The sequence below is a fragment of the Panthera onca genome, chromosome F1, assembly GCF_046562875.1.
Source record: "Panthera onca isolate mPanOnc1 chromosome F1, mPanOnc1 haplotype 2, whole genome shotgun sequence".
NCBI classification, from domain to species: Eukaryota; Metazoa; Chordata; class Mammalia; order Carnivora; family Felidae; genus Panthera; species Panthera onca.
Window position 1 is genome coordinate 4,515,253 of NC_138355.1, and position 21,001 is coordinate 4,536,253.

General features: G+C 43.5%; 1 protein-coding gene across 1 annotated transcript in view; it reads left to right on the forward strand.

Annotated features, from left to right (window-relative positions):
* The window catches only part of DNAH14 (dynein axonemal heavy chain 14), a 323,430-nt gene that overhangs the window by 130,675 nt on the left and 171,754 nt on the right, over nucleotides 1–21,001 (forward strand). Inside the window, exons 28-35 of the mRNA XM_078440753.2 lie at nucleotides 1,113–1,366; nucleotides 5,694–5,925; nucleotides 6,633–6,686; nucleotides 8,074–8,219; nucleotides 9,906–9,974; nucleotides 10,783–10,969; nucleotides 11,918–11,994; nucleotides 15,097–15,268. Of these exons, the coding sequence (XP_078296879.2) occupies nucleotides 1,113–1,366; nucleotides 5,694–5,925; nucleotides 6,633–6,686; nucleotides 8,074–8,219; nucleotides 9,906–9,974; nucleotides 10,783–10,969; nucleotides 11,918–11,994; nucleotides 15,097–15,268 (1,191 nt within the window). The remainder of the gene's footprint in view (nucleotides 1–1,112; nucleotides 1,367–5,693; nucleotides 5,926–6,632; nucleotides 6,687–8,073; nucleotides 8,220–9,905; nucleotides 9,975–10,782; nucleotides 10,970–11,917; nucleotides 11,995–15,096; nucleotides 15,269–21,001) is intronic.

Here is a 21,001-nt window from a genome sequence, read left to right on the forward strand (position 1 = left end):
GATGACGGTCCCTGCCGCCTGGCCCAGACTTGCTCCCGCCTACTTCCTGAGCCTCCGTGTCCAGCCTCCTGTGGATCCACTGCTGTGGGTTACCACGTCCTTGAAGAAAGTCAGCCAGCAGCACCGACGGGTGCATCAGGTGTCCCATCCTCTACCCTCTGACCTTGCTCTGGGCAAAAGCTCCCCCCCACCCCCCACGCTATGCAGATTACCTCCATGTTAATTATTCCGGTATTTATTTCTTCACAGACTTACTTATATGTTTCTTAGGCACTTCAGATTCACAAAATCCCAAAACGAATTCACTGTCCCCTCTCACCCGCAGCACACTTCTCCCTCAGCAGGGCTATCCTAGTGACCGAAATCACGATTTATCTCATTATGGGGCAGAAGCCTACAAGCCTCCTGACGTGTCCCCTCCACCGACTTCCAGGTCAATGTGACGTTAATCCAGTAGCCTTCTTAAAACAGCTCTGGCGTTTATGGGAAGAGTGAGCGTCCGAAGATGGATCAAGCAACAAGTTATTCGGAGTTCCTGAAAATTATGATTGCAGACACCATATTCTAAGACTAGTATTTCTGGGTTCAACTGAGGAAACGGTGCTGACTTCCTGTTGGGGTTTTCTACCATTATTACTGTCCCTGGATTATTACTCAGGCTAGTGATGGTGGTTAAGAATACAAGATTTCAGGGCACGTGGGTGGCTCGGTCGATTAAGCGTCCGACTTCAGCTCAGGTCATGATCTCACAGTTCATGAGTTCAAGCTCCACATCGGGCTCTGTGCTGACAGTGTAGAGCCTGCTTGGGATTCTGTGTCTCCCTCACTCTCTGCACCTTCTCCACTCAATGCTTTCTCTCTCTCTCAAATAAATAAACTTAAAAAAAAAAAAAAAAGAATACAAGATTTCAAAAGTATAAACATTGGTGGTAAATACATTTCGGCTTCTTAAAAAACAAGGGCCCCACAGGCGTTAACCGGAGTTCAGTGTCTTACTCTCAGATACGTACAAGCGGGTAAACTTGCAGAGAAAACACACTCACGTGGTATGAAAACGTCTGGTTTAATTCATCAAGTTTATTCTTCACTCGTCATCTTGACCTCTTTTTCAGAGCCAGATCATGTTTTCTAACGATTGCATCAGAAGTTTTGCGAGTTCTCGTTCAAGAGAGGAGCTGGAGAAAGTCCGTGCTGGTCTGATGGGTCAGCTGGAGGAGATTTCGGAGCTTGTGGCGCTGGATTGCGGTAACGCGCGCACAAAAGCCGTCCTGGGGGCGCTGCTCACGCTGTACGTTCACTGCAGAGACATAGTGGGGGACCTGCTGCTGAAAGGGGTCTTCAGTGCAGATGATTTTGAGTGGACAAGGTAAGTAGGTGAGACGACAACACCACCTAAAAAAATAACTCGTCCCTCGTCCAGCGCTCCCTCTCGGTAAATTAATTCTCTGGCTCAGATTTGGTCGAACCCAAGTTTTACTTTTCCAGGACGTGTAGAAATTCTGAGCAAACCGTGTCGGTTTGGATACCGCGTGCCTCTGCTGCTTCCTCCTTTCCACTGTCCTTCCGCTTGGTTCGAACCTCTTTCTGCTCCATCTTCCTGGACTGGCTTCCTTCTTCCTGTGGTTGCGTTTTCTCTCGCCTTTCAGCCAGAGGGCAGCTCTCAGTGGGCAGTGACAGCAGCTCTCCCTCGGGCCTCCCAATTCCCCCCGTGCGCGCTCGATTCTGGGACACAAGTCAGGTGTCAGAACCCCTTTCTCCCAGCAGGAGCCTGGGAGCGCGTACTCACACTTACGTGGTGTTTCGTGTGCAAACACGACACTGTAGAAAACAGAACCACCGGCTTTGGGGAGAAAAGATCAAGCAGAAGAGTCCTGTAATGTGCAGTTTCAAACTTCTGAGCTAATTTTTCTCTACGGTTTCCTCTGTTCATAGAAAAACAACTGTCCTGCCTGCGTAAGGTCTTTGGTTCTTAAGAAAAGCTCACTGTTAAGAAATTCTGCGTTACTATAAATCTCCTTATTTTTGATGTAACAATTTCCTTAAACTCTAGGGAAAATGGAGCAGAGAGGCCGATATATTTGACTAACACCACTTGTGTATATCTTACCCGAGTACTTTCTATTTGACATGTATTCACACGTTCGTCTTCTGGCAGAAGTATAACGGTCTACATTTTTAATTGCCAAGGAAATACGCCATCTTTTTGAACCATCACCCCAGAGTTTAGTGTGTCATTGCGACTTTGCTAGTGACTCTCGGAGAGTGAAAACCAAGGGTGGAAGAGCATATGTAGAAAAGCAAAGTGGAAAAGACGTGATTCCAATAAACCCTGAGAGCACCTGTGATTCTAGGGCTACGGTTCCCAAATTACGGGCCAGCATGACCTAAGGCACCACAGGGAACTCACGGGACACCAGTGAGCAAAAAACGTTAAACTTTTGAAGGACTCGGAGGGATACAGAACACCTGTCAGACACCAGGCAAACTAGTAGCTCTGAGTAACTGACAGGTTTAACGTGAGACCACGCGATAAACGGTCAGTGATTTCTTATCCTTGCAAAGCTAGGTTTTGGACAGTTTCCCTGATTAATGAAAAAGGCAAGCACTAAATGAAAATTAACAAGATTGTGAATAAACAAGATTGTGAAACAAGATTGGCAGTATACTATCTGATTCTAAGGTTTGAGGAATTATGTAGTGCACAACACATACACACATCCCATTAGTAAATAACTGTGATTATTTAACAATGACAAAAAAAGGATTTTCTTTTGGGGCACCTGGGTGGCTCAGTCAGTTAAGCATCTGACTCTTAATTTTGGCTGAGGTCATGATCCCGGGGTCATGGGATCAAGTGGAAAGATAACCCATGATCAAGGATTGAAAAAAATTAATATTGTTAAAATGTCCGTACGACCCAAAGTGATCTGTGGATTCCATGCAAACCTTCTCAAAATTCCAATGGCAATTTTCACAGAAATACAAAAAAAAATCCTAAAATTTCTGTGGAACCACAAAAGACCTCTCAAATATACAAAACAGTCTTTTGAGAAAGAAGAACAAAGAAGGAGGTATCACACTTCCTGATTTCAAGCTATATTACAGAGCTATAATAATCAAAACACTATGGTATTAGCATAAAAATTGACACATAGACCAATGGAACAGAATAGAAAGCCAGGAGATATATATATATGTATAGACATGCATATAGACGTATATACGTGTATATGTATGTTGACGTATATGTAGTCAATCTGTGACCGAAGAGCCAAGAATAGGCAATGGGGAAAGGATAGTCTCTTCAATAAATAGTGTTTGGAAAACTGGACAGCTGCATGCAAAGAATGAAATTGGACCCCTACCTGATGCCACTCACAGAAACCAACTGAAATGGATTAAAGACTTGAACATAAGACTTAAAACCATAAAACTTCTACACAAAAACATGGACAGTAAATTCCTTGTTATTGGTCTTGGCAATAATTTTCGGATTTGACACCAAAAGTAAAGGAAACAAAAGCAAAAATAAACAAATGGGTCTACATCAAACCAAAAGCTTCTGCACAAGAAAGGAAACCATCAATAAATTTAAAAGGCAGCCTATGGGGGCACCTGGGTGGCTCAGTCAGTTGAGCGTCCGACTTCGGCTCAGGTCAGGATCTCTCAGTTCGTGAGTTCAAGCCCCACGTCGGGCTCTGTGCTGCCAGCTCAGAGCCCGGAGCCTGCTTCGGATTCTGTGTCTCCCCTCTCTCTGCCCCTTCCCCACTCACACTCTGCCTCTCTCTGTCTCTCAAAAATGAATAAATGTTAAAAAAAAATTTTTTTTAAGTAAAATAAAAGCAGCCTATGCAATGAGAGAAAATATTTGCAAACCATTAATCTAATAACGGGTTAAGATCTAAAATATATAAAGAACTACAACTCAGCAAAATAAATTTTTTTTATTAAAAAAATGTGCAGAGGAACTGAATAGACATGCAGTCAAAGGAAGAAATGCAGATGGCCAACAGGTATGTGAAAAGCTGTTCGGCACGACTCATCACCAGGGAAATGCAAATCAAAACCACAATGAGATATCACCTCATGTGTCACGATGCCTATTACCAGAAAGACCAGAAGTAACAAATTTTGGTGTGGCTGTGGAGAAAACACATTTATACATTGTTGGTGGAGATGTAAATTGGTGTACGTACTCTGGAAATGGATGGTGGTCTCTCATAAAATTAAAAATATAACTACCATGTGACCCAGCCATTCCACGTCTGGGTATTTTCCCTAATGAAATGAAATCACTATCTCAAAAATATATCTGTACCCCCATGTTCATTGTACCATTATGTATAATAGCCAAGACATTCATTAACTGATGAAGGGATAAAGAAAATGTAGGGGCGCCAGGGTGGCTTAATCAGTCGAGCGTCCGACTTCAGCTCAGGTCACGATCTCATTGTCTGTGAGTTTGAGCCCCGTGTTGGGCTCTGCTGACAGCTCAGAGCCTGGAGGCTGCTTCGGATTCTATGTGTCTCTCTCTCTCTCACTCTGCCCCTCCTCCCCTCCTTCCCTCTCTCCCTCCCTCTCTCTCTCTCTCTCTCTCTCTCTCTCTCTCTCTCTCTCTCAAGAATAGATAAACATTAAAAAATATTAAAAAAGAAAATGTAGCACATGGATAGAATGGGATATCACACAGCCATAAAAAATGAAGGAAATCCTACAACATGGATGGACCTTGATGGCATTGTGCTAAATAAAATAAGTCAGATAATCTATGACCCCACTTATATGGGAAACCCCAAAACACTGAATTCATAGAAACAGAGAAGAGATTGGGGGTTGCCAGAGGCCGGGGATGGAGCTGGGGTGGATGATGGATGAAGGAGGTCATAGTACCAACTTCCAGTTATAAATAAGTTCTGGGGATGGAATGTATAGCACGGCACCTGTAGTTAACAATTCTTTATTGGAACGATGCCAAGACAGTAGATCTTAAATGATGTCATCACAAGAAAATGAAGTTCATAACTGTGTGAATGAGGGATGTTACCTAAATTTATTGTGATTCTTTCGCAATATGTACGTGTATCAAATCGTTATGTTCACCTTTAACACAAAGGTATATGTCGATATCTCGTTAGAAATGGGGGGGGGGGGGGAAGAACACATACTGTAAAGCTACAGATTGGTCACAACTTTTACCCAGAGCCTCTTATAGAAGAGAAGATTTACAGTTACCACACAGTTGACGGGGTCATAAGATAAATACAATGGTTTTGTTCGATACTAAGAACAAAGAGCATTTCCCTCAGTTACCCTTATAGGAAGGGGCCTGGTTATAATGAGCAATGTCATAAGCCACGTTTTTATTGAAAACCGTAATAAACTTCATAGGGATGATTCTTGTATAAATCCTCCGTTAGTGCTGCCCACACCACACCAAAGCAGCGGCAAGATTCAGCAAGGCCATTTTCCTCGCCGGGAAAAGTGCTCGTAAGTTTGTAGAGTTCTGAGTCCTAATATTTCGTGTCTGATGTAGTCGTTGAATGATCTGTAACTCCTGTCATTTTTATTTTAATATTTGTACTTGTTTTTTAGTCAACATCCTGTTTTTGGTTTTTACTGTGTTTCTACATGTGCAAAAAAAACTAAAAATAATTTTGTCCAAATAACATGAACATTGAAAATACCGTTCTCAGACATTTGCAGTATCAGTGGAACGAAAAACAACAGCTGTGCTACGTGTCCCAAGGCGATGCCAGCTTTACTTATGGCTACGAGTACCTGGGCTGTACCCCCAGACTGGTCCTTACGCCCCTCACCAACAGGTGCCAGCTCACGCTCACGGGGGCTCTGCTCTTGAATCTCGGAGGCTGCCCCTCTGGGCCCACCGGGACGGGCAAAACAGAGAGTGTCAAAGATCTAGCAAAGGTAAGCGGTTTCTGTATCCAGAATAAATACACAGACCTTAACAGTACCTTAAATTTACACTGTTCCTGCTATTGAGATGTTCCTAACATTTAACAGACATCTCACCACGCTTATTAATTCATATAATTCGTCCTTTAATTTTTAAATGTCCACAGTGCACGGGGACTTGGCCTCTCTGCACGCCGAGCGTGCGTCGTGTTTGGGATTCCACCGGACAAGCTGACGCATGAACGGTGGTCTTGTCCCCCTTCATTTAAGGGTGACCCGTTTTGTTTGAGCCCCCCACACAGACTTTTACCTAGTCTTTGTGATTAATAGCAGTGTGTGTGTGTGCGTGTGTGTGTGTGTGTGTGTGTGTGTGAGAGAGAGAGAGAGACAGAGACAGAGACAGAGAAGTAACTGATGAACGCAAGACGTATTTGACGTCCCTGGAACGATGTCACTGGAATGCTTTTTTCTCAGTTACTTGTTGGTGCGTTTTAAAAACAGGACCTTAGCGTTCCACGTACTGATCAACTTAACAAACAGCGTATGCGCATTCAGACTCCACTCGGTTTTGAGTGTTTCTAAATTTGGTGGGTAATCCATGCTTATGTTGCAACGTTTTCTCAAAAGAGTAAAGACATTTTATTACTCTAGAAGTTTTAACATTAGTATTTCGCATCAGAAGCTGAGCAGTGTACTAAAATAATGTTGTTGTTTTTCAGTCGTTAGGCAAACATTGTGTGGTGTTCAACTGTTTTGAGGATTTGGATTATAAGGTAAAGTCTATTCATATCTATGCAGGAAAAAAATAGCATACATAGAAATAGTCATGGAGGATTGAAAGAACAAGGAAAATATTTCCCTTGGAGAGACACTGAATGTTAACAACGGCAAATGCTGTTAATTCTTTTAAATTAACGTAACTGAGACTTACAACATTATGCAGTTGAACTACCTAAGACAGTGGTTTTCAAACTTTCTAATGGGGGACTTTTCCAAACAAAATCTGATATGGGACGTGACTATATTAAGAAGTTAAGAGTACTGCTTTATTAATATAAATTTATAAGTTCTAACCTTATACCTTTATTTCCTGAAAAGGTAATCATTAAGAACAATGAGGCTATTAACACAAAAATGTGAGGCAGGGTTGATACGGAGGATTGAGTTTATGTCAGCCTTGTTATGATAGCACGTGACCTAAGGCGTAGCTCATAACATTCTGAAATATTTATTAAAATTTAATGTACCTCTGTGCCTGTCCCCAATTAACCTGAAGTTTCAAAACACTCTATTTTGTCTTGCATGTTAAGTTCCGGCCAGTTACCTTTTATGGCAGTCAGTTTATTTGCAGTTCAAAGTCCATTATCGGGAGATCTTGCGTTTTCAGTTTGTGCTCACTTAGCACATCAAGAATATCAGTGAAACCTAAACAAGCTGATTGCATCCTATCATTAAGACCCTTAGGAAGTAGTCTCTTGTCTCTTCCTGCGGTGGGGGCAGCAGGGCTGGGGGAGAGACAGGACTGAGGCGCCTGCCTGCCCATGCAAAACCTGAGGGGGAGCCGGGAAGCCTGCTAATCAAATAATATTTTAATGCAATACTTTTTTAGAATCAAAATTAGTGCCAAAAAACCCCACAATAAACCGAATATCAAAATTTTAAATAAAGACACGATGTGATTCCTGCAGCCAGTGGGGAGAACCAGGCCCTGTGTCCCACCCGGAGGGGCTCCCACGTGCGCTCCCATCTCCCATGCCCCAGCTCACACGGTCCCTAGCCTGTCTTCGTCCACACAGGTTGCTGGGCCTACAGAGTTTTCACTTGTTTCTGCGGCCAGCATTTACCCATTGGTAGGTTCCAGACCGTGAGTCTCCCGGGAGCGCCGAGAGCCCCGGGCACTCCGACCTGCACCTGCCGGGGCTCTGGGGGGCCGCCCCAGCGTGGCCCAGCTCCCGCAGGTCCTCGGGTGCGTCACCCAGCAGCAGCACGCCCTCCACTCAGCCCCAAGGCTGTGGCTGCAGGAGAGCGGATGTGAGGACCCCTGTGCTGAGCCTTGAGCTCCCCAGAGCGCCAGCCTGCCCTGCGGGGTCCGAGCACCTGCCGCGCGCACGGAGCCATGGCCCCGGGAGAGTGTTCAGCTGTGTAATAATTGTTTTCAAGATAATAGGGAGACTCTTCCTCGGACTGGTTCAGTCGGGAGCGTGGTGCTGTTTGGACGAGTTCAATCGGATCGATGTGCAGGTCCTCTCTGTGATTGCGTCGCAGATCCTAACAATTAAGGCCACAAAAGACAGCTATTTGGTCAGGTATCGGTCGAATGTGTTTGGTTACTTACTATCAAATATTTGTTGTACGGTAAGTGTTTGGGTTTGGGTTCTTCCCCCCTCCCCAAACATAGACCGAAAAGAATGACATTTGTCTTGAATGTCCCCTTTGCTCGTCAAGTAACGTGTGAATATATGTAACGAACTTTCATGCCAACCTGGGGGTATCCAGGCTCTTGCCCAGCCTTGGAACGGTCTTGGGAGCCACCAGGACAAGGTCGCAAATATGTTCCAACTAATTTTACTTTAGGGCTTAAATTCAATTAGTACCGATTTCACGTGAAGAAACCAAAGACTTTTTCTTTAATTCTACATCTTTTTAAAAAATAAAATTATACTGGCCACACACCTGAAGCCCTCCCTTATCCCATTACTCTGAATTAATAGATTTGTATTGAAAAAATCCTGTAAAAATACTATTTGTATGTTCAGATTACTAATGTTTACTAATCCAGGCAAAAATGTCTTTCTCGTCAGATAAATTCAGGAGTTTACATGATTTATGGGTGTAATTGGACTTGTGGGTTTAAAATGTCTATTACAATCTTTTAAAAAAAAGTGTGGGGGGGGTGTCCCCAGGCTTTGTTGCCCGTGTTTTTCCTTTCCTGCTTCGACCACCCTCACCGGTGGTCGAAAAATCACTGGAGGATTTCTCTCCGTGGTCCCTCTGTCTGGTGCTGACAGCAGGGCGCTAATGTCCATGCCAAGGGTTCTCCTTCCCAGCGTTCCCAAAATTACTTAGTCGGGGAGCTGAGGGTGGGCTGTGTCCCATGCTAATGCAGGAACTCTGCGCCATGATCACTCTTTGCCCCACGGTGTCACCAAGGGAGAATCCTGTGTCCGAAGGTCTCCTAGGGCTCTTTTCCCGTTCAGTCAGTTCATTCAGGTGGCTGCCTTCCCGCCTCAGGCCCCACAAAACTCCGCAGACACAATCAAATAAATCTGAACCCCAGCAGGGCTCGCAACATGGGCTCGAGATCAGCCTCTTCTTTCCCTCTTACAGTCATTTTTCCCCAGTCCATGCGGTTTAAATTTAAATGTAAAACAGCCTTAGGAAAGTTCCCAAGCTCACTTATAGTTTGAACATCCTTTGGCTTGGAGAAAACAGTCCTCTTCGTAATGAATCATATTGTACAGGGGAGGAAAATTTTTCCTTTACCCTTTTAGGCTCTTTTGGCCGACGTAAGATAAATTAACAGGAGAAAACTTTAATTCCATACATAGGGGAGCCTCACACACACGTGAGACGTTCAAAGACAGGCAGACAGTTAAGGTTTGTGTGCCATCCTGAGCTAAGGAGAAGGGGGAAGGAGTCTGGGTCTTCGAGGGAAGGAAGAGAACTCACAGGAGATGGGAAGAGCACATGTTTGGTGAACAGACAGTTGTCGTGTCCTGCAAAGACCATGGGACACAGGAATTGGGATGAGCAGGCTGTGCTGAGCTCCCCACAGCTCGCCACACGTGGCCCAAACCTGCCGTAGTCATCTCTGGTGACCGCTCTCTTTCTGGACCGGGCCCTCCGTCTGAATTCTTAGAAGCAGTTAAGGGGGAGGTAGAAGGTTCTTTCTGGGTTTTTCGGGCCTTCGTTTTCAGGGGAAAATAATCCACCTACCAGAGTGGCACGTGGGGGTGGGGGCTCATTCTGAACCCCTTTCCAATGTCTTCTAGGTTTGTACTGGAAGGAAAAGACATTCGTATCAATATGTCTTGTGCGGTATTTGTCACCATGAATCCTGAGTAAGTATCGGTTAACCTGTGCTGGCGGTTGGAGACAGGTCAAAATCTTTCCTTAAATCTTAGCCATGACGCAGCTGCCTCACACTGTAATCTGCCATCCCCTCACCAACGGCCAAATCTCTCTGCCCCCACGTGCCTTAAACAGCCGTGGCTCCGGAATTATCCACGTGGACATTTCTGACTGAGGGATTTTTCACTTCATGAATAGCCAGGGAGAAAGGCAAAGGTCAGCAGTTTGTCACAAAGAAGACAGAAAACACACAAACAGAGAGTAGCAGAGGGAGTAGAATATGGTGGTTACAAGGAGCGGAGGCTGGGAGGGCTCGAGGGAATAGAGGGAATACGTATGGTCCCATCTGACGAGGGGATGGGGGGCCCTGTGGAAGGAGGCACAGGAAGAAAGGACAGTAAAGGAGGAAGCTCTTGAGATGAAAACTACAATAGAAACTGTCTTGCAAACTTGTTTTCAGGTAAAGGTCACACAGGGCGCCTGGGTGGCTCAGTTGGTTAAGTGTCCCCCTTCAGCTCAGGTCATGATCTCACGGTTCTTGAGTTCGAGCCCTGTGTCGGGCTCTGTGCTGACAGCTCAGAGCCTGGAGCCTGCTTTGGATCCTGTGTTTCCCTCTCTCTCTGCTCCTGTTTCCCTGCCTCCCCCTCACCTCTCTCTCTCAAAAATAAACTTAATGTGACAAACTAGTAGAAAGCTAACTGGATTATTTGGGGGAAAACTATATTGTGTGGTTCCTCATTAGAAAAACTGAAAAGTGGTCTGGTTTTTTTGTTTCTTTGTTTTTCTTACCCGCTTAAGGTACAAAGGCCAAGTAGAACTCCCAGATAACTTAAAATCTCTGTTTCGCCCAGTGGCGATGATGGCTCCCCATTATCAAATGATTACTGAAATAATGCTGTTTTCATCCGGTTTCAAATCTGCAAAATCCCTCTCTGGAAAGCTGGTTAGCATTTACGAATTAGCTAACAAACAACTCTCACAACAGGTAACAAACTGCTTTTCTCAAAATAGAAGTGATTCTATGAAACTTAAAATGAGACTCTTGGGGCATCGGACCAGGGATGACCTGGGGAAATAATGGAGCTGGAATCCTGTTAGCACATCGGGTTCATGAGCCAGTTCGGATGTGAGGTGATGTGTAGAGTCAGGCAGGGCTCTAAGCCTTTCCTCTGGGCCCTGGAGACAGTCATGAAGCATCTGCTCTTTTACATGATAGGCTGCTCTCTCCATACCATGAAGCTGACAGATATAGCAGTGACTGTCACACCTCATTGTGCTTCGAAACACTTGGGAGGACTCGTTAAAACACCAGTCACTGGACTTCTCCCACCAGCTTTCCGCTTGTCTGGGGTGGCGCTTGAGACTTTGTGTTTCTGACAAGTTCCTAAGAGTGCCTGACGCTGCTCATCTGAGCGCCATGTTTTGAAAATGATTGTCCTGGGATACGCCAGCGTGAAGAGTACTTGTCTGTAACCCAACATGGTTGGGACAGGGACAGCTAACTTTCTTTTTAGAAGGAGGCTTTGAGGGTCCTCCTGGGGGGCTCAGTCGGTCAAAGCGTCCAGCTCTCGAATTCAGCTCAGGTCATGATCTCACAATTCATGAGGTCGAGCCCGACATCAGGCTCTGCACCCAGCCTGAGTGGGACTCTCTGTCTCCCTCTTTCTCTGCCCCTCCCCCTGCTCGTGCGCGCATGCGCGCTCTCTCTCTCTCAAATAAATAAACTTTAAAAAAAAAAAAGGAGGCTTGGGGCACCAGTTTGGGAGGGAAGCGAGGGGATTGGAAGCAAAATGGAGGCTTTCTTGAGTTGCATCATGGTCTGTCTCCATGGTGTACGTGAAGAGGGGGTTGACTGTGTCGGAGACCCATTTATTTCTAAGTTCCGTTTTTCCCTGAGACACTTTAATAACTCAAATATTTTAATGCTTTATAGGATCATTATGATTTTGGCTTGAGGTCTCTAAAGACAGTTATAATAGTGGCTGGAAAGAAGAAATGGGAGTTTAAACGGTGAGTTGAATTTTGATTGAGTGTAGGTCAAAGAGAGTTACATGACATGGGGAAAATAATTTGTAAAAACCTAAGTCATGATGTCAAGATAAAACAGGGAGCTCTCAGGATGTTTAAGTAGAGATAAAAATATGGTAGAGGTGAAGAATGTTTAAGAATCTGAAAGAAGAAGAAGAAGAAAATGCACAAAATCCCTGGGTATTTTTCCACAAAAGGACCTGTTCTTTTTAAAAAAAAAACAACTGTGTCTTAGCTTTATATAATAAAAGATACACTGGGGCGCCTTCAGCTAAGTGCCCAGCTTCAGCTCAGGTTATGATCTTGTGGTTCGTGGGTTCAAGCCCCACATCAGGCTCTGTGCTAATGGTTCAGAGCCTGCTTGGGATCTTCTGTTCTCCTCTCTCTCTGCCCCTCCCCACTTGTGCACATGCTCACACACGCTCTCTGTCTCAAAATAAATAAACCTAAAAGATACACTGGAATAAAAGGCCTCATTTAAAATGAGAGATGTAAAAAACCTATATGAATATGCCTATATGAAAAATGTGTACAATCCACACGAAGAAAACATCCGTAAAGGACACAAATGAAATGTGAATAAATGAAATAATATACCATATACGTAATATTATAACATCTTAAAGGGCTTAGCATCATAAAGATTTAAAGACTCTAAATGTTCATTTATAGATAGAAACACAGCCCAGTGAATATACCTGAAGGTATTATTTGTTTTTACGTGGGCTGATTCTAAAGTTCACATAGACAAACAATAAAGACTAGCTAGAAAAATGTTTAAAAGTGAGGGCAGTGAAGGAGAAATATCCCTGTAAGTATTGAGACGTATTATGGAGTTTCACTGGTCCCGGCACCGTGGTGCTGGCTTACGGACGGAGAGGCGAGCCATCGGGTCAGGAGAGCAAGCCCAGAGGTGGGACCTCACGACTGGGCATGTATTCTGTCATCAGTTGTGAGGCAAGAACAGACTTCCGGTGAGTGCTGATGGGGAACTAGACTGCCATGTACATAAGACTGAGTTGGAGCCACAGTCAACGTCATTTTCCCAGATAAAAGGACCAAAAAGGCACTAAAAACATACAAGTATTTGAAGAAACAAAATGCCCTTTATATCCTGCAACTAGAGAAGACCTTTAAAACTAAGGCTCAAAATCCAGAAGCCGTAAAGGTAAAGACGGATTGATAATGGTCGAAAAAACACGGTAAGGTCAGAAGACAGATGACAAACTGGAAGAAAGGTGTTTGCATTTCCTGTCACGGTGGGATAGGTCATCCCCATGACGCGCGAGGACTGCCTAGAAAATGCAGGGAAGACATTGTAGGCCCAAGGACAGTTCTCAGAAAAAGAAACGTAAAAATCTTGAAGGGGCGCCTGGGTGGCTCAGTCGGTTAAGTGTCGGACTTGGGCTCAGCTTATGATCTCGAGGTCCGTGAGTATGATCTTGAGGTACAGAGCCCCGTATCAGGCTCTGTGCTGACAGCTCGGAGCCTGGAGCCTGCTTCAGATTCTGTCTCCCTCTCTGTCTGCCCCTCCCCCACTTGCAGTCTCTCAAAACTAAAGTTAAAAAAAAAAAAAAAAAAAGTGCCCAGTAAAAAGTACCTAATAAATGTTAGCTATTACCTATCTTTAGTAAGGATCGAAGACTTAAAAATTACCACCATCCTGATGAAGAATTTCTGGACCATCCGTCGACAGGAGAGGAGAAGGACACTTTTGCACAGAAAACTTTTCTTCCTTTTCCTCTCTACAATTGTATCACACCACATGCAGTTACTTCTTTCGGTTGCCTGTTTAATATATAAGAATATGTGGTGAAGGGATGAATGTGTAAAATGTTGTTATGGGACAACATATTATGTGACAGCTTTTACATCTGGAGCCCTTTGTGGAAAATGACAGAAAACTGAAGCTGGCTTAAACAGTAGAAGGAATTTACTGTTTCAATCAGAAAATGCAGAGGAGGGCGGGGTCTGATGACTTGGATGCCGGTTTCGGCTGTATTTCTCTTCGATGTTGTCAGCACTGCAGCCCTGCGCGTCCTGGCTTGGTCGGCTTCCTTTCTGGTGGTTTGGAAGGATCCCCGGAGCCACCCGCCCCACTGAACCGAGTCCCGAACCACTCTGAACACACAGGGCATTGGAATCACTGTGTCCTCGTGACTGCCACTGACCAGAGCTGGGATCACATTCCTTTAAGGAACATTTGTTAGGCCCCATTCTTGTCTTTCTTTTTTTTTCTTAAATTTTTTTTTTAACGTTTATTTATTTTTGAGACAGAGAGCATGAACAGGGGAGGGGCAGAGAGAGAGGGAGACACAGAATCTGAAACAGGCTCCAGGCTCCGAGCCGCCAGCACAGAGCCCGACGTGGGGTTTGAACTCAGACCGTGAGATCATGACCTGAGCCGAAGTCGGACACTTAACCGACTGAGCCACCCAGGCGCCCCCATTCTTGCCTTTCAAAACTCCCTTATAATCATGACTTAAACATACAGCCTGGGCAAACCAGAGACAGTTAAACTACAGTCTGAACCTGAAGCTAGTGGGAAAAGAAATTGGATCTGCACAGAGGGCATTCAGGCAAGGGTGACAGCCAGCAGTCCTGGTCACAGCATGAGTGGCGTTCACACGCAAGGCCCCTGGACCTGTTACGTTAACTGTCAGGTGTTCACAGGACCGGTTCTGTAGCATAGTCTTGGCCACTGTTCCCAGCTATATAGCCTGCGAGCCGACTTCTCTGGCCCACCTAGAGATTTTTAATAAATCATCATGTTACTTTCCATTTCATATCAGCCCACATGAATTTCTGTTGTTGGCAGCTGAAACACCTTACTGATACAATGCCCATCCCTGAATCAGTGACTGGGGAGTGACATTATCCTGATTGTTCGAGACCAGCCACGGTCCATCTCTGGATCTGGGGACCAGATTAGCCTCACCCACACCACGTGGCTGCTCTGCAGTGAAGGAGAGGGGGAAAGGATGTGGGATGGCCACCTCTAAAAAAAGACTAAGGATGGCCTTTAATGTCAGCAGAGCGTACTTGCTAACTTGTTCTTTATATGTCTTTTCTTCCCCCCCAAAGTAACACCAATAGCGAGCTTTCTGAAACGGACAAAAGTCTGATCCTTACCGAGGCTGTAAGAGAAGTTAGTTTACCAAAATGTCTCCCTGAAGATGTCCCACTTTTTGAAAAGATCATGGCAGACATTTTTCCTGGAGCAGCAGTTTCGACAGAAAATCAAGTTGCCTTGGAGGTAATAAGACTTTTGGAAATCGTCACAAATGGTTTAGATGTGGAATATTAATTAGGATAAAAAGTGTAATGTAAGTTAAAAATATTATAGTTCTTCCTGAAATAGTCTATTCCTGTTATAATTGGGGGGATAAAAATACTTGCACGTATATTTTCCCTTTGGGAGAGACACGGCCTTGACGAAGCTTCAAGCGAAGAAGGTGCTCTCTCTTTGGTTTCCCGTTTTCCCATCTTTCCAATGGGGGTGATAATGTTTTCTCTTCCTCCTGTAAAGGGGTGCTTTCAGAATCAAATTAGGTCAGAATTATGAAAAAAGACTTTAACATGCAAATAGTTTGTGATCGTGAAAGATTAGGTGTTAATGATTGTAGAGCCCTCTGTTTTCCCTCTTACACCTGCGGCCTTACGGTCATTGCCTTCGTGTGGGTGGGACCCCGACAGCTCTCGTACTGGGAGCCAGCCTCCCGCTACCCCCTGGCCTCATCTGGGACCGGTGGCCGCCAGCAGTGCTTTCCAGAAACATATGTTTGATCACATCAACAAAGCCACTGTTGGACGAAACCCAAAATCAGTTACCCTGACATATATTCTTAGGATACCTCCACGGTCTGGCCAAACCAGGCCACCATTCCAGGATCTCCCATCCTTTGTCCTTCTGCCGTTCTTTCTGTCCTGGATTTCTCCCAGTTCTCTGGCTCTTCCTGGGCTCTTATCAGGTGTCAGGCCATCAAACCCACAGATTCCTTTCCCTGGGACCCTGCCCAGTTTTTAAAAAGACTGTGTAAGTTTATTTTAAAATACATGGGCACCTGTTGGGATGAGCACTGGGTGTTGTATGGAAACCAATTTGACAATAAATTTCATATTAAAGAAAATACATGGTTTCAGTAGTTTATAGTTGAAACACCTTCATAATGATCTGTTCTTTAAATACAGGCATAAGCTATATATGTAACTTCATTCCCAACAGGCGCAGAATACGTATTATTTGTAGGCCACATGAAGCACTTTGCAAAAAAAGCTCATTCATTAGGTTATGTATTTGGGAGCATGTTCCTTGAAAACCACGTGGACCAGGAGTTTTATGACAGGGTAGTTCTTTCATGGTTCTGGTCTAGTTAGATTTCATGTCCCTCCTGGGTCAGTTTCGTTAAACTAGGTAACATTCTCATTTCATTCAAGTGTTAGAACGCCCCATGTGGATTTGAGCAAACCCCTACCTTGATATCCTTTCAGTTTCCAATTTCTGACATCATTTGCCTGGTCATTTCTTGTTTTCTTAACTTGGGTTTTCTCCATTACATAGATTGCCTAGAAGTTTATCTAATTGCTTTCTTCAAAAAACCCAGCTTTTTATTTATTTAATACCTCTTTTTGATTTCCAGTCTTTCAATACCTGTATTAATATTTTTTAAGTATCTTCCTTTATTCCTCTGGGTTTTGTGTTGTTTTTCTCTGTCCAGCTGTTTGAGGAAGATGTCTAATCCATGTAGTTTATTTTTTTACTAATGTAAGTTCATAAAACTATATAGCTTCATCCAAGCACTGCTTTAGTTACATATGCTTAAGTTCAGGTAGGTAGGGTTTTCCCAAGCATTTTTTCTCTAGAAATTCGATAACTAACTGTTCCTTTTTTTCCCTAAGTATTCCTTTTTTTATACATAATTGTTTTAATGTTTATTTATTTTTGAGAGAGAGAGAGAGAGAGAGAGACAGATGTGGGCAGGGGGAGGGGCAGAGAGAGAAAGAGACACAGAATGCGAAGCAGGCTTCAGGCTCTGAGCTGTCAGCACAGAGCCCAATATGGGGCTTGAATTCACGAATCGTGAGATCATGACCTGAGCCGAAGCCGGATGCTCAACCGACTGAGCCACCCAGTGCCCCCTCCTAAGTGTTCTTTTAAAACAGAGTTTTTTCATGCTTTTAATTTCCAGATAAAGAATCTTTTTATTTTCTGATTCTGTTGCCAGCTACTTACTGAATTATGTTCAGAGAATATTGTCTTTGTTATTTTTCCTTAAGAATTTAATTTAGACTTTTTAATGGCCTAATATATAGGTGATTTTTATGAATATTCCCTATGCACATGGAAAAAAGATATATTCTCTTATCGGCTGCAAATATAGACAGAGTTCAGTTTATCTCCATTTGTTACGACTCTTAAATTAGCGTTCGTTAAGTGGAGCGCAGGATGTGGGAGGGTGAGCCACGGTCAGCAAGAGACCACGAGAGACACTGAAATCAAGATGCTTATTACGGGCAGTACTCTGTACAGGCCTCCAGGGCCCCTCAGGCAGGGTGCAGGCAGAGAGCAGCCAGGCCCCCGGCACATGCCTTCATCAGGGTCCGTGGGTGGCGTGCTTTGGGGGCTCCAGGCTAAGCCGGGGTTGGTCAGTTCACACCACGCTCAGCAGGGTCTTGGAAAGTTCCACGTGGGTCCTACCTAAGCTGTGCATGGGGAGAAGGCCCTGGGTGGTGGGAAAGACCTACCGGGAGCTCGCACCTGCTCCCGACTCCGACTCCGACTCCGCGGGTTCCTGTCCCTGGGGGCGCTGGCGTGGTGGCTTCCTGTCCACGCAGGCTGTCGGGCGGAACAAAAGTACCTTCTCTGAACCCTCAACCCCATTTTCTCTGTCTTCTTGATTATGTTCTGTGTCCTTATAGCCAGACGTGTACCTGTGTACTTGTTTTCCTTGGGCCCAGAGAAGTGAGGGGATGTCTCCTACTAGCACATGAATGTTTACTCTTAGGATCTCTGCCTTCTCCTAGTTAGTATGTTGTTTGATATACAAACATCAATACCGAGTCATTGTATGAGTTGTGCCCTTTAATAATACACAGTGCTTTTGCATTTCTTGGCTACTGCTTTTTGGCTTGAATTCCACTTTGGTAGGACTGTTACTCCATTTTTTGTTTGCCTGGTATACTTTTGGACTATTTTTCTTTCAAACTATAATTTCCACCGAGTGAAGTGGTTTTTTAACTTTTGTTTTATTCTGCTGATGTTCCTGCAGGTTAATATTTTACTCTAAGGGTAACTTTGTACATTTTTATAGTAATACCCATAATTTCCTACTTACTTGGGTATTGTCTGTTAGTTCCCTGATACGAACAATGAGGAAGATTAGTTCGTGTCTCTTCTCCCCTTTCTGTTGTCTCTTTGCCCAAATTTACACAACAGTATTACCTGCCTTTTTTTTTTTTTTTTTTTTTTTGAATCTTTGTAAATGAGAAGTGATGTCTGTGACTGCAGGAAAGGCACCCGTGAACTTCCTGTGCTCCCCCAGGCCCCTGGCCTCATCCCTCCCACTCTTCTCAGGTGTGTCACTGCGGCACGGCCTAGTGACACAGTCAGCTGCTTCCCGATGTCGTAGAGTTTTTGGTGAAAGTGGTGTCATATTTTTATGATACTCCTAGAGGTTTATTACAGGCGTATTGAAATGCCTTTGATTCGAAGCTCCTCTCGAATATGACAACGTTGCTGAATTCTCTTATTCGTCCAAAATTAGCTCTGATTTTGTGTGTCCTCTTGGGGGTTCCCATCATACAGACAGTGGGACCTCCTCCCTCCAGTCCTTGGGTCTCCTGTTCTTCTTACGATACTTTTCCGGTGTGAAATCACTCCCACATTCCTGGGATACTCCATGCTTTATTGCCATGTGATTTTTAACACACCAAGAAGAAGTTAGTTAATGTCTTATTTAGGATTTTCACATGTACACTTACACGTGAACTATCCTTATCTGTTTTTAGAACTAAGATTATTACTAGCTCCTCAAAATAGGCTGAACGACAGATGTTCTTTTGTTTTCTGAAAAAAACTTGCATGAGATTGAGATGAACTATTGCATAGATTTGTGGTCAAACTCACTATGGAAGTATTTGGATCTGGGTTTCGTAGGGGTGGGAAGGAGAAGCTTTGACTACTATTTTAACTTTTTGTTACTTAGCGATCACATTCCCTATTTTGTATATAACATTTCTGTGTTTCTAAATTTATTAACTTATATCTCCCACTCTCATCAGTTTTCAGTCTCTGCCACAGTTATTTCTTTTTCTCATTACTGATCATTCTTTCTTGAGGTCTGCCAATAGTTAGTTTTCCAAAGAGCTAACTTTTGGTTTTGATTATTTTCCCTTTTTTTTTTTTTTTTTTTTTTATTTGGTTGATTTCTTTCCTTCACTATTTACATATTCCTTTATTTCATTGGACTTGTTCTCCTTTTTCCTAGTTTTTTGAGTTTAATGCTTAGTTTATTTACCTGTGTTTCTTCCTCAAGTATTTAAAGATCTGAGTTTTCCTCTATATACTCTTTTGGCTATCTCCCGCAAGTTTTCACATGTAGTGTTTTAATTAGCATTTCTCTAGAAAGGTTTCTTAATTGCCTTTATGACTTTTTGTCACCCAGGAGTTTGTTTTTTTTTCCAAATTCGGAGAATCTAAACTACCCTTTTATTATTAATCTCCATTCATGGTTAGTTTTGACTGGGGACAATATGCTGTCCCGTATGTATTTATCCCTTTGAGATAACCTTCTTTGAGCTTTTCGACCTCCCCTAATGGTATTGTTTTATAAGTGATTCATGTGTGCTTAAAACAATATGTATTCTGTGCCCATTGGATGTCATGTTATATATGTACACTATTCTGTCCCTTTGATATCTGTTTCATTTTTATCGATCCATCAGTTTCTGGAAGGGGTCTATTAAGATCTTAACTACAATTGTTGATACATATTTTTTCCCGGCCTTTCCATCAATTGCTGGCCTTACATAGTCTGAAGATATAAGCGGTATATATATTGATGTCTTCTTCTTAAATTCCACAGAAGGGTGAAATCATATGGTATTTGTCTTTCCTTGACTGACTTATTTTGCTTAGCATAATACCCTCTAGTCCCATCCCTATTGTGGCAAATGGCAAGGTTTCATTCTTTTTATGGCTGAATAATACTCCATTGTGTATTATACCACATCCTCTTTATCCGTTTATTTACCAGTGACACTTGGGCTGCTTCCGTATCTTGGCTATTGTAAATAATGCTGCAGTAAACATGGGGGTACATATATCTTTTCAAATTACTGTTTTCGTACTGTTTAGGTAAATACTGTGGAATTATTGGATCATATGGTAATTTTATTTATTTACTTATTTATTTTGAGGACCCTCCATACCGTTTCCCACAGTGGCTGCACCAATTTGCATTCCCACCAACAGTGCACAAAGATTCCTTTTTCTCCACATCCTCGCCCACACTTATTGTTTCTTGTAGGGTTTTTTTGTTTTTTGTTTTCTTTCTTTATTTTAAAATGTTTAATTCGGATGTAGTTAACATACAGTGTTGTATTAATTTTAGGGGTAAGTATAGGAACTCAATAATTCCATATATTGAATGCATTCTTTTTTTAAATTTTTTTTAATGTTTATTTATTTTTGAGAGACAGAGAGAGACAGCATGAGCGAGGAAGGGGCCGAGAGAGAGAGGGAGACCCAGAATCCAAAGCAAGCTCCAGGCTCTAAGCTGTCAGCACAGAGCCCAACGCGGGGCTCGAACTCACGAGCCGTGAGATCGTGACCTGAGCCAAAGTCGGACGCTCAATTGACTGAGCCACCCACGTGCCCCTTGAATGCATTCTTAAATCCCCCTCTCCCCCCCACATTTTAGGTATATGGTGTCATACCGTATATCCTTTTATTTTGTGAATCCCTTGACTGATTTTTATGGATACATGT